We start from the raw sequence: 14,148 nt of genomic DNA on the forward strand, positions 1-14,148 counted from the left end.
TGCAGTTGAAAAGCATATGGTCTAACAGACTACCAAGTTTTCTAACTTGTAGGGCCTTGGGTCATTTTCAGAAGAATCATTCCACTCCAGTGAGCGGGCTAGAAGTCTGGTTGCAATGAGTTATGGAGTGAGTGGATGCGGGCAGGGAATTCTATGCTTCTGACCATAGACAGCAATGCTACAGGAGACCAGGTGAAATGTCAGTTCCAGAGGACGGGCAATACGGGGAAGAACCAAGCACATTTCAAGGCTGAGAGGGAGAAGGTGGTGGAGACAGAGAGATCAATGAGAATAGAGGACCAAGTCTTAGAGGAGGCAGGAAGGAAGGAGACTTAAAAGCATAACTAGTATGTCAATTTGCCAAGTTAACTGTTGATTCAAGAAAAAAAAGTCCTGCCCAAAAAGGAAACAGAAAACCAAGAAATAACTTTTAGTCATCAGGCCACATCTAGGCTAAAAGCATGTGTATATGCACTTCATTTCAGTGTCCCTGTGAAAATGAGCTGTTTCTCTTTATGTAGTAATTCCATAATCAGCCCAGAAAGTAAGGGTCCACTAAATATAAGCTTCGTTTAAAATTTCAAAGCAATTTATGAAAATTTCCACATTTCTGAGGCACAAAATAAAACATCCTATGTTGGCTGGGCGCGGTGGCTCACGCCTATAATCCCAGCACTTTGGGAGGCTGAGGTGGGTGGATCACGAGGTCAAGAGATTGAGACTATCTTAAAACGGTGAAACCCCGTCTCTACTAAAAATACAAAAATTAGCCGGGCCTGGTGGTATGCGCCTGTAGTTCCAGCTACTCGGGAGACTGAGGCAGGAGAAGTGCTTGAACTGGGGAGGTGGAGGTTGCAGTGAGCCGAGATCGTGCCTCATGCCGCTGTACTCCAGCCTGGTGACAGAGCAAGACTCCGTCTAAAACAAACAAACAAACAAACAAACAAACAAAGAAAAAACCATCCTATGTCCTATGTTAATTCTCCATTCACAGGATCGTTTATAGGATCATTTATACCTGTCGTTCAAATGATCATAAAAGATATATACCTCCATAATGCACTCTACTAACTTTTATGACAATTTTTTTACAAGTAAGCACAATTGGAGTAGAGCAAGAGAGGACACAGGGTAGATATGGTAGTGTTTAAGCCATATGGCAGGGCTTGATGTGGTTCACCAAAGCTAGGCAAAAATAAATAAGCAGCCAAGACTATGAAAACCAAAGGCAGCTGTAATAAACACCTGCAAATGCTGATGAGCCCTGCTCACAAAGGTGCTGCGGCTGTTTGGAAGAGCTTGCTTCCATCCTTTGCATGCAGTCTAATGCACTACGCCAGCAGTCCTCAGAAGGCTGCTGGTCTCCACAGCAAAGGTCGTGCAACCCAGCTGCTTCTCTCCTGAAATTAGAGCTAGCAAGAGCAAGTTCCCTCACCTGTGTATTTTCTGACTGACATAAGAAGGTCAAATATCTCCCACCACACACACGAAAACAAATTTTTCGCAACTATATGACTGCTAATCAGTTCATAGAATAACAGAAGTATTGTGATGCTAAAGAGCTTAATGCAGAATGTCAAAGAAGAGTGGCAAGTGCAAAAACATAAACTTGAATGAGCCATGTTTCCCTAAAAGTAGTAAGCCTGAGCAGGGTCAAAAGATGGAAAGAAAAACATGGAAAACCACTTCTGAAGAATTCTTTTCATACGTATCACTGCCCCCCATATCTCACCCTTCTAGGTCAGCTGCTTTCTGGATTTAATGCTCTGACTTTCAAAGAGTCCTTTCTCAGGGTACAACCAACGGTTTGTTAATAAGAATACTAATCTATATACAGCATCTTTCTTTTAAAGAGCTTAAAGTGCCCCATGTGTTATCATGTTCACTTTATTAATAGTCTTGGGCAAAAGTGTGCTGGGTAATCATCCTTATTCTCTACACCTGCTGGGAAAACAGCACACTAAGAACAGAACTGACATTTATTGGGTACTTATTGCATGCCAGGCAGCGTCGTAAGTACTTTACATTTAATCCTCACAAAACCCCAACGGGGTAGAGACTGTTATTATCTCCATTACAGATGAGAACACAGAAGTGCATAAACATTATGTGACTTCCAAGGTCACCAAGCAGGTAAGTGACTGAGCTGGACTCAGACAAAGACCACTGGACTCCAATGGCACATGCTTGTTACCACACACCAGAAGGGCTCTGTAAACATGTGCCTTCACAGGGTCTCCCCAACGGTGGCTGCTATGAGCCTGGCACCTGGGTCTCAGGCTTCATTTCTTCTAGCCCTAGACTTTCTTTATGTGAGTCTATATCCCATGAGTTTATTCATAAACTCTAAACCTTCACTTAAAATTCAAGAAAATCCATGTGCGCCTATTGCTGTAAAGGTAGATTTAAGTGACTATATTAACACCTACAACAACTTAAAGTGCATGTTATTCTACATATTCTACCATTACCTAAAATGGTGTTTTTCAAACTTTTTGGACCACGATTAACGGTAAGCAGTGCACTTCAACACCATGACCCAGTACACACATACACTGGAGAGAAATGTTTCACGAAGACACACTCATCCATATTATGTGTTATGTTCTTAATATATTCTATTCTATTTAAAAATGCTGGCTGCAACCTAATGAATTGATTTTATGACTCACTGATAGGTTAGGATTGACAGTTTAAAAAACTCTCATCTAATATGTGTATTATCTCTGATTATCCCATCTGAGTAAAAAATGAGCAAACGAAGAAAATCAATAAAAGAACAACTCTGCCAATCAACATATCACCCCAACAATCAAACTCTTTATCTTTCTGTAGCCCTATCAGGCTCTGTTCAGTTATACATGATTTTAATTTCTGCCTTAAAAAAATCACCATACTATCAAAAACACTGACACTTCTTATTAAAATATATCATTTACCTATAACTAGTATTGAGCTGCATGCAATTTATGAGAATTCAGTACAATTTCTAGTGTTTGAAAAGCAAAGCAAATAGATTTTAAAAAAGAAAATAAATGAATAAATTTCTATTTTTGGCCAAAATAGAAATGTTACTAAAAAAAAAAGTGTGCATCTTACCAGATTGACATAACACAGAAACAATGAAGTTAATGGTTTGGGGTGAACTCTGTGTTGCCGAACAGCTCAAGTTCAATTCAAAGTGTAAGCCATGACTTGAAAACATGGAGTGGTGAAAATACTAACGGGACAGGAGGCCAGAGAGGGCCAAAGGGGTGGTCTGAAATGAAAAAGCCCACTCATGGTGTATTCATGACCTGGCCAGAGTCAGGACCCAGCTTGCTTGGCCTCCAGACACCATTTCACAGAAGCAACAGCAAGTTCACTTCTGACTTCAAATGCCAATAAAGATCACCAAGATAATCTGCAGCTGGCTGAACAGTTCCAGTAATATTAACAAAGTAATCTTTTTCGAGCAGGGGCCCTTTGTATTGCTCAAGGCAATGGGGCTTATGTTACCTCTAGGGAAGTCCTTTTTGGCACACTCCCACATTCCCCACCGTGACAGTTAGGAAACTTTTCTTCCCCTCCTGTCTCAGAAAAATAACGGTCCCTCCTCCTTTCCCAAACTGCCCCACAAACTGGGCTGGGTCCCATCCCCCTCTGCCTTCTTCAGGATCCTGCTCAAGAAAAGATCCCTTCTCTCTCGTGCCTTGAGAAGAGACAAGATTTCTTTCCACAAATATATTCATTTTCCTTTTTCAAATTCTAAGGTAAAAACATTCTTCCCTCAACATGCCTGCTACTCTTTTTTAAACCAAGTATGCTTCCTTTAAACACCTGCAAACTGGTGTTTGTTTCCTTCACCCTGAGATCATTTTCTGAGATTCATAAAAGTTAAAAAAAAAAAAAATATATATATATATATATATGCCAGGCACTGGACCGGGCACTAGAGTTGCAAAGATAATAAAAGGAGGTCCCGACTTTAAGCAGGTCACAGTTAGGAGGTCAGCTCCCCAGGGAGCTTGTGATCCATCTCCCTGGCTCTCCCAGCACTGACACCCATGACATCCTGTTAATCCTTTCCAGGCTCTTCCCTTGCCTCTGCAACCATTCAGTTTGCTGGGTCCTTTCCTATCTTCGCTCCCTAAAAGATGGCCTCTCCCAAGATTCTGGTTCGGGACTTCTCTATTACATACCAGGATTACTTTACCAGGGCCCCACAAAGGGGCTTCAGAGGGGCCCGACGTCCTCTAAAATTTTAGGTAAGGTTTTGTATACGACTGCATATTTGAGGGGAAGAGAAGCTATAATTTACTTCGTATTCTCAAAGGAGCCCATAACTTCAAATGACTTAAGAACCTATTCCAAATCTACATCTCCAGACTCTTTTCTGAGGGGCAGGCCTTCAGTGGCTTGCTGTCAATTCTGTCAAAATACATGAAATGCTATGTGTCCAAAACAGAATTCATTGTTCCTCCCCCTTCCCCTTTCTTCCACCTGTTTCTGCAAATAAAATCTTTTTCTGACTTTCCTACTCTGTGGACAGTGCCCTACCCTCATCACTCAAGTTCCAGACCTCAGAAGTCCTTCACTGGAAATTGAATCCATCCTTCAAGGCCCTACACTAACAACTATCAATTCCATGCAGGCTTTTCCAATTTTGGTTAGATGTGGTCTCTTCTTCCTGTGAGTCCCCAGTGGATTTCCTTTGCGTTTCTCTTGCACAACTGAATGTATACTATCTTATATTGGGGCTAACCATATTTGTCACATCACTACTGTTTGGCTGTCACATCCCTCAGTGGGACCAGGTACCACTCATCCTACACACTACTTATCCTTGAATGCCCCCACTGCATCCTGACACTATCCAACACAAGACATGAAATGAACTTGACTGATGAAACAGTTGCACATGTGGACTTGAGTATCAGGGACTGCTATTCCAAAAGCAGGTTCAAGGGCTGATCTGTTTTAATCTGTATCTTGTATTATATTGGTGACTGGCAAATGTTTTTAAGGATGACTTTCAGTGATCAAAACCTAAGATAATGTCATTTTCTAAAACTTCAGATGAGCAATTCAGTTGACCTTTTTTTTTTTTTTTTTTGGCAGTTTGTTACTTTATTGACTTCCTAAAACAAGAAGCAGGGATTCTCAGCACAGGTATGAAAAATATGGCCAAGTACCACAGACTTGAGAAATCAAGCCCTCTGTGGATGACTCCAATAATAGCAACAGAGATTTCTAGGTTTTGGTGTTAGATTTGCAATATTCAGAAACATCCATCTCATTTGTTTCCATATAGTGATTTTTCCTTCCTTTCTACTAAACCTGAGTTCAAGAAAAAAGCCATCATTACAAAACTCCCATGCAGATGCCACTGTGTTGACAGTAGAGAGAGAAATAAAGGCTGATCCCTGCCTTGATAAGCTCATAATTTATCAGGCAGTGGTAGGGGGAGGTAGGAGGCAGTTATGACAAAATTATTTCATAAGGCACACTGAGATAAGTGCTCTGATAGAGGAACTTGCAAAGACTAACAATTGAGAGGTAAGATGAACTCTCACTGGGGGCACACACATATGGCCTGGAAAAGGACAGAGGACAGATTAAGATGTTGAAGTCTGAGTGTGTGGAAGATGGGTATGCAAGAGACGAGGGGATTGCAGGTAAAGGGGATAGCAAAATCTGAACCAAGAAGGTACTGTGTGTGCTAGGAGAGCATAGGGCAGCCTTGTGCAGCTGCAGTGTAGGGCACAAGCTATGAAAAGTAACTGGGGGTTTTTTGGGGGGTAGAAGGTGACACAGTAACATGATCATATTTAAAAACAAAACAACAACTGACAGCATTGTGTAGGATTAGCTGGAAGCGGAAGAAACTGAAAGAAGGGAAGCCAGTTTGGAAGTATGGATTAAGGTAGGAAGCATAAGTGGAAATGACAGGAAATAGCTGGGTATTGCTACTAAGTAGAACTTACAGGATTCAGAATTGATGTGCCTATGGGAGGAATAGCAGGGGAGGAATTGAAAAGCTGACTTCAAGTTATCAAACCTAAACAACTGGGGATCCTCAAACTTGCGGGACATATAGGATGAAAGGTGGGTTTCATGAACTGAAAAGAGGTTAGGGTAACAACGAGTTTGTGATTCTATCTTTTTTTTTTTTTTTTGAGATGGAGCTTTGCTTTTGTCACCCAGGCTGGAGTACAATGGCACGATCTCAGCTCACTGCAACCTCTGCCTCCCAGGTTCAAGCAATTGTCCTGCCTCAGACTCCTGAGTAGCTGGGATTACAGGTGCCCAGCACCACACCCAGCTAATTTTTAAAAAATATTTTTAGTAGAACAGGGTTTCACCATGTTGGCCAGGATGGTCTCGAACTCCTTACCTCAAGTGATCCACCCACCTTGGCCTCCCAAAGTGCTGGGATTACAGGCGTAAGCCACCGTGCCAGCTGAGCTTGTGATTCTCAGACTCTCAGAGGAAGGAATTTGAGGGTTAGACTCATTGGACTCACTCAAGGACAGTATCAGGGTTAGATCTGAAGTCATCTACATAGCAGTGACGACTTTAAACAAAACCATCAGGGCAAAGTTAAGGCAAGAAGAGAAGAGGGATGAGAGTGAAGAGATATTTACATTTAAGGAAAAGACAGAGGTAATGGAGCCTGGAAAGGAACAATCAAGATGGTGCAGGAATACAGAAACCAAGACTTTCAAGAAGACGGTGGTCAAAATGGTTGAATACCGGGGAAGAGATCAAACAGAATGAGATGGAAATGAGCCACTAGATTTGGCCAGTAATGAGCTCCATACTGGAATGGGTTGGAGGAATGAATGCACTGGAGACGAGGATAGGCTAGAATATTCTTTCCAGAAGTTTGGCAATGAAGTGAACGATGGGACAGTAGTATAAGGGGAAAGCCGGTCCAGCACTTGACTTTTTTAGGGGAGTATATCCTAGAAGAAACAGAAGATACCAGAGAAAGGGGATGTCTGATGAAGCAAGATCTTGCAGGAGACAGACTGGGTCTTCAGCTCCTTCAAACCTGCCATTCTGTCAATTGCTGATAATTTAGGGCCAGATATGCATAAATCAAGACAGAACACATTTCCTAATTGAACTTTCATCAATTAGACTCAAATTCTCACTTTCATAATAATTAAGAAGATGTGTTCCCATCAGACTCTCTTTTTATGCTAATAGAATTAAAAACTCTAATATAGACATATTTTTAAAAATCACATATTTAATCAGAAACTTAGAAAAGGCTGAAAATAGATTCAATTATGAGATGAGCACATTTGTTCCCAAGCATTACAGTTTCATCTGTGTTCAACACATGCCTCTTCTACTTCAGGGTCCCTTCCATCACCTTGGGTTTAGTCTGCAGTATGATCATCCTATACTTAAGATAAAGGCATTTATACAGTATATGTTGTAAATAATTATTTCCTCACTTTCCCCTTAGCAGGTATTTGCATCTAAGTTCAAGTCAAACTGACGAGGAAGATAGGGGTTAGAAGATTCGAGCAAGGCACGGCAGTAAAAAAGGAGGTAAGGCTGAGGCAGGATATAAAGAAATATCGTTCTAAGAGCAAAACTCATAGAAAGGCTTATTTCAGTCATGCAGTAAGAGTAAGGTTACTCCAGTAGTTTGGTGAAGAGGAAGGAAAAGTTTTAGGTGCATATACTGAATCACCTTTGGACTAAGTCATAGATTACAACTAATTAAATGTATAATAAATTGGTCCTGCCAATTACATACTAAATGCGATCAAATGACATTTGAAAGGTTATTCTTTTCAAAAGTAAACCTGCCCCTATTCAGCTATTGGTGCAGTACCTACACCACACATCTATATTTGCTCAAATGGCATTTAGACTCAGAGAGTTTGTTCCCATTTACAACTGGAGCCACAAAAGCCTGACACTCATTGCTTATTAGCTCCAAAGGTGAAAGCAATGAACTCTGGGATATGACCTCACAGTGTCGCACTCAGCCACCCGAGTCCGCCTCACTATCGCCTACATTTTCAGGCGGGATGGCCAAGACTGAGGGCACACTCGGGGTTGGAAGAGCACAAGGTGCCCTTGGTGAAGCTCCCAGGCTCATGCAGGGCTCTTGCCAGCCTCCAGGGCTTTGTGTTTCAGTCACCTGGGGCGATCCATCCCACGCAGACTGACAGGGGAGAGGCCTATTCCCTCTGGAAATGATGAAATTATTTAATAAACACCCCCGCAGACACATCACACTGGGAAACACAACACAGACAGTAAAAGAAAGAGGATCCCAGCTCGCGGGCAGTTTTCACGGAGGAGGCACTGAGAACCTTCCCACGCTGAGGAGCGCGCTGGAATTTACCAGACTGTGAGCCAGGGGAAACGCGTATCTCGTGAGGATCTCAAACATATCTCTTCTGCTGTGGCCTTCCTGTTTCAAAGCGAACCTCAGGTTTCTCATGTCCTGGGGGCAAAGGAGAAGTATGACAGTTCAGTCTTCAAAGAAAGTCATGTTAATTAGCAAGAAATCTTCCATTCAATTAAGGGAGAAGATTCACTTACCTAAAAGGGCAATTAATCTAAATTACAAAAATTGCTTTGTTTTATATGGTAATTTGATATATCTGGCCTAAGAACACCTGAAAATATTTCCATCATAGCCATGAATGTCAAGACAAGATAAAGCAACTAGCACTAAGGAGAAGATAGAGCTAAAATTCATTTTATAAAAAGGAAAAAAAAAAAACAAACCTTGCCTTGCACAACATCTATTATGATCCATTTACTTTCACTGGGTTCTGAGGTATTTAACATCTATTATGGTCCATCTACTTTCACTGATTTCTGAGGTATTTTTTAATTTTTTAAAATTTATTTTATTTTACTTATTTTTTGAGACGTAGTCTCTTGTGGCCCAGGCTGGAGTGCAGTGGCATGATCTTGGCTCACTGCAACCTCTGCCTCCTGCGTTCAAGGGATTCTCGTGCCTCAGCCTCCTGAGTAGCTGGGACTACAGGCACACACCACCACGCCCAACTAATTTTTTGTATTTTTAGTAGAGATTGGGTTTCTCCATGTTGGCCAGGCTGGTCTCAAACTCCTGACCTCAGGTGATCTGCCTGCCTCGGCCTCCCAAAGTGCCAGGATTACAGGTGTCAGCCACCACACCCAGCCCTGATATTTTTTTAATTATAAAACTATTTTATTCAAACAACCCTTCTAAAGAGTACCTGCTATCAAATATAATCTCAACATTGTCAAACATGTCATTAAAATAAAGAAGCTCTCTTCCTAAATGACATTTTAAGCTCTCATGCAAGTAATATATTTTTATTCTACAATTTTACCTTCACAGAGTTCCATATAAGTCACATTAAAGTAGCCCATATTAGCAGTAACTATACTTCTGGGAACTAAAAATAAACATCAAAACCAGATTTTAAAGGTAGCTTCCAATACATATCTGTTTAATAAGCAGGAAAACTTTCTTTTAAACCAAATCCAAAACAAATAAGCTCCTTTAAATGTCAATTTGTATTATATATACAGATACAACATTCTATCTTATTTTCAAGACTGGAGTTGTTTTAAGGTTGTCTCTTTAAAAAAAATCACTTACAGTGCTGTGACTGAGTGATAGCTCTGCACTGGAACCCTACGCTCTGCAGTGCACTTTCAACTTTAATTGCAGATAAAGGAGTGCTATGCTGGACCATGCAGCCACTTCAGGAGTGGTACAGACCTAGTTGTTGCCCTCTTGGATATCACAATCTTCATTTTTTTTCCAGGTGCTTTTTCCTTCCTTATCTCAAGAGTACTCTTAACGCTTCCCGAGTCTTCAGTCTGAAGGGCCAGCACAGGCTACGGCCTTCACAAGACATCTCCAAACACAAATAGCAGCAAATCAACTATGAAGAACTAAAGCCTGAGACCACTCATAAAGAACTTGAGATTGAGCACTCTGTACACAGATGACATCTACTAGGGCTTGCCAGCTCCAAGATTCTGTGCTTTTTTAAAAAGCATGTCACAGAATCAAGTCCAACAATCCATTCATATCAGCTCCAAGAAAATTGGGATACTAGTTATTGGTTCATGATGCAATGAATAGTTAAATAAGGGGAATAATCATTTCAATGGGATGATATGCATTAAGAGAGTTTACGACCAGTCACAAGTGCAATACTAGAGAGTTGAGTACTCTCAGGGCTCAGGCCCTGTGAGGAACTTTCTTCCTAACAGCCGCAAGTCGGATGGTAACTCTGTAACATCATTCTCTTCACTGCTTGGCCAGAAATTAGACCATCTCTACATGAATATTTATTCTGATCTATCAGTGATTCAAACAGCTACTTTTAATGTGCCAAAGCACAAGTGATTCAAGTAACTTCTTTTTGCCATCTGATTAAGATGCAATTAAAGACAGAATACTATTTCTTGCCAACAAAACTGAAGTAGAAAAGGCAAATGACTCGCAGGCGGCAGATCACCAAATCTGTAACAGAAATAGGAGCACAGACTAACTGTAAGTTCCACCTGGTCTCCTCAGAGTTTGACTCATCAGGGAAAGATCCACATGGGCTAAGAGTCTCCCAGTCAGACCCTCAGCCATTTTAACAGCCGGGTCATATGGTGATGTTCCAAGCCTCACTATAGTAAGAGTTGAAGAATACATACCCCTGCTGCAACGACTCTGAAGAATTGATTTATTGAGGCGTCATTTCTAAAGAAACAACACACATCACTGCTCACTTCAAAATGCCACACTATGTCTTTAAGGCGAGTACATGGGAGTGAGGTGGGGAAAGAAAGAGAAGGCTTTGTGGTGGTATGGTTTTACTTTACTTTTTTTTGTTGTTTGTTTGAAAGACTCCACACAGGCACCAGGGGCTAGTATGGGGCCTGCAGGGTAAGAATTTGCCTATTCAGAACTACCTTTCTCCTGCTGCTGGACAACATCCTCTGGGACTTGTATCTACTGTGGGAAAGTTGCCACTGGCAAGCAGAAATCTCTATGTGCGTTGCTGGCATAGCCAAATCTACAGGAGTTGTAACTACTTGTTTCAGGAGAGAAATGCGGTTCTATCATGGTTATTGAATGCAGGCAAAAGTTGACCTATAAGAGACAGGACAGTGAGTCTTTTATCTCACTGTAGCAGATTTCCTTTATATCAATGTCAGGTTTGTTACTGAGAAAATGGAATATGACTCTGTGACGTCAGTGTTTCTGGGGAGATAATTTAGTTAAAAGGTTGTGCTACAACATTGTTCTAAGCCATCACCTTTGGGCTCATGCTAACTCCAAAAAATATACATATGTAACATTTCAGAATTATGCTTGGTGAGTTGTTCCTACGCCTTTTGTTCTTAAATAGTCAGGGGTGAAAATGTGCTTTGTCTCATTAATTTTGGGGGGATTGATATTTAAGTACTAGTTTTTCCTATTATAAGGCAGAAAATAGGGTTTTTTAAACCCTGTAAGAATGAAAGTCACCTCAAAACTGTCAATATAGCAACCCCATTTTCCCTTGAGTACTCTAATATTAAACACTCTACTCCCATAAATCCTTTTATGCAAAATACAAAAGCCTTCCTTCAAAGTAAATTCCCATGTTTCTAGGCCCCAAAGGGTAGACAGTAGCTGGGATAATGGATAAAGCATTAAGGTAGCTTGAATTAAAACACCACCAAAAAAAGCTGAGGTGGATGGTAGTGGTGAATTTCAGTTAAGATTTAATAATGGCATTATCCTTTAGTTTCTGATAGAAAAAACAAGTCTTGATCTTTTATAAACTGGAAAGAAAAACACCATATTGTGGCATAATCCAAATATAAGCACACAATGTTGGTTCTGAGAAATCGCAGCGTATGAGACTAGGAAAAGGAGACTTAGTTTTTGGTTCTGGCTCTTGCGCTGGCTCCCTAGGCAACCCAAGACAAGTAATCTCAGATAGCAAAGGCCTCACTTCTCTATCAATAGAATGAACAACTTGGATTGGCTAAGGGCCAGCAAAATTCAGCCCAGGTCTTCAAATTAAGACTGTTGTTTTTTTTTTTGTTGTTGTTGTTGTTGTTTTTGTTTGTAACACTTCAAAGGGGTTGAAAAAACAACACACAAAGAAGAATACACAACAGAAATCCAATGTGGCCCACAAAACCTAAAATATTTGCTACTGAGCCCTTCACAGAAAACGTCTGCAAAGCCCTGCATTGGACTGGTGGTTCACAGTCACCCGAGACACCCGAACACATCCCCAACTTCTGGGTCCCAGCCTTCAGAAATTATCTTAGCAAAGTTACCCAACTCTTTGGAGCCTCAGGCTCCCCATCTACAATATGCCCATCTCAGAGGGTTGCACTTGAGGATCAAATGCAAAGCACCTAGCATGTGTTTGGATGGACACAAATGCTCAATACATGGTTACTATCATAGCAAAATGTACCTCGGAAAATAACCTAAGCAAAAGTTACGAAGGTTATTAGAGGTAAGGACACATCCTGTTAACAGAGGGCAAAATCTGTTCTATTCCTCCTTTCTTCATGGTAACACATGACATGAAGGGGCACCAGCAGCAAGCTAGAGCAAAAACTAAAGTGGTTTAAGAAATTTTATCTATCAAGTTCTCTTCCCACTCAGTCAAGCTAACAAACTGACCAGTTCCTCGAGTCCTTGTATTTGGTGATTGCAGTGGGTCCCTCACGTGGGCACTATTTCCCAGGCACTTTTGAAAAGCTTGTTCTTAAGGGAAGAACCACTTTCAGGGCCTTAGATGAACATGAGATCTTGATTTTTTTTTTCAAATCCACATTAATTTTCTACTATCATTCAACATTAACGTGCCTTGTTCTTTGCATAAGAAAGTATCGAATCTCTTACTTTACAAGTAATATCTAGACCATAGGAATTTTCTCCTCTACTTGTTGCGCCTCCCATTTTTTCAATTCTTGAGATCACACCCAGAGGAACATCAAGTATTAGAGCAGAATCCTGTAATGGACAAAAATACAATAGTCAGTATTTCTGTCAGTATAATTAAAACATCAAAAAACATATAAAAACAACCATATGCTTTCAGGGTGATTTTACCTTGGCCCTTTTAGCACTTTATGAACAAAAATATGATACAGATCACACATGACAGAGTAAGCATTAAAACAGTCAATTATGCAATCAAAATGCATCCCCAAACATTTGCCATTGTGCACTGCCTCCGGAGTCAAGAGTAAACTCCTAGGTACACATTCCCAGGATATCCGTGATGTCACTTCTAGCCTGTTTCCGTAGGATTCTCTCCCACAATATTCTGCACTCCAACTAAGTAAACTTCTTCATTCTTCAGATGCTTCATCCACGATCAGGCCATGTGCTTTGCTCAGGGTGTTCCCTTTGCCTAGAATCATCTATCTTTCCCAACTACCAAAATTCTCCCCATGACTTTTGCCTTGGCTCAGCAAGCATCACCTCTAATGAGGCCTTGCTTCCCAGTTAGATCACGCAGAGTTCATCACTTTTTCCTCGGAAGTTCCACAGCACTTGATTCAGACTGCTGTTAATCACTTGCTTCACTCTGCCTTGTTACCACAAATTTACACATCTGTATTCCCCCACTAGAAACCAAGCATCTGGAAATGGTGCTTGTCTCTGGCATGGGTGCACTTCCCAAAGCAGAAGCACAGCAAGGCTTCTCCATCATTTGCTATCCAACGCTGGGTGCAAGTGGTCTAGAAGACTGCTGGCATAATGAAATCATGTTAGTCAAGTAATAGCACATTCATCACCAGGAGATCATCACAGCAGCTGCCATGTAGGAAATACCTCTCTTCTGTGCCAGGTACTACAATAGGGGCTTTGCACACATCATCTCATTTTATCCTCACAACCATTCCAGGACATAGGTGAAGTATCCCTGTTTCCTGAGTTTTTCAAAGCTTCAATAACTTGTTTAGTAAGTATATGGCAGGGTGGACATTCAAGGCAATGCCAGAAAACACACATTAAAAGCGCCATAAAAATCGTCCTACTCTTTGATCCAATAATTTTGCTACTAAGAACTTATGGCTATCACTTAACAAAAGGAAGATGTTCAATGGAGCTAGAGGTAGATAACAGGGTAGAAAAAACTATAGTCAACTTGATGGAACAAGTATACACACAGC

At 41.0% G+C, this 14,148-nt stretch overlaps 1 protein-coding gene across 2 annotated transcripts in view; it reads right to left on the bottom strand.

The window, feature by feature from the left end:
* The window catches only part of MTM1 (myotubularin 1), a 98,820-nt gene that overhangs the window by 44,954 nt on the left and 39,718 nt on the right, over positions 1-14,148 (bottom strand). The window contains exons 5-6 of one of the 2 annotated variants that reach the window (XM_011974579.1): positions 12,869-12,979; positions 8,354-8,455 (exon numbers count right to left, since the gene is read on the bottom strand). In XM_011974579.1, the coding sequence (XP_011829969.1) occupies positions 8,354-8,455; positions 12,869-12,979 (213 nt within the window). The remainder of the gene's footprint in view (positions 1-8,353; positions 8,456-12,868; positions 12,980-14,148) is intronic. The other variant, XM_011974580.1, reaches the window with a different exon arrangement.

The sequence above is a fragment of the Mandrillus leucophaeus genome, unplaced genomic scaffold, assembly GCF_000951045.1.
Source record: "Mandrillus leucophaeus isolate KB7577 unplaced genomic scaffold, Mleu.le_1.0 Scaffold1469, whole genome shotgun sequence".
Classification (NCBI taxonomy): Eukaryota; Metazoa; Chordata; class Mammalia; order Primates; family Cercopithecidae; genus Mandrillus; species Mandrillus leucophaeus.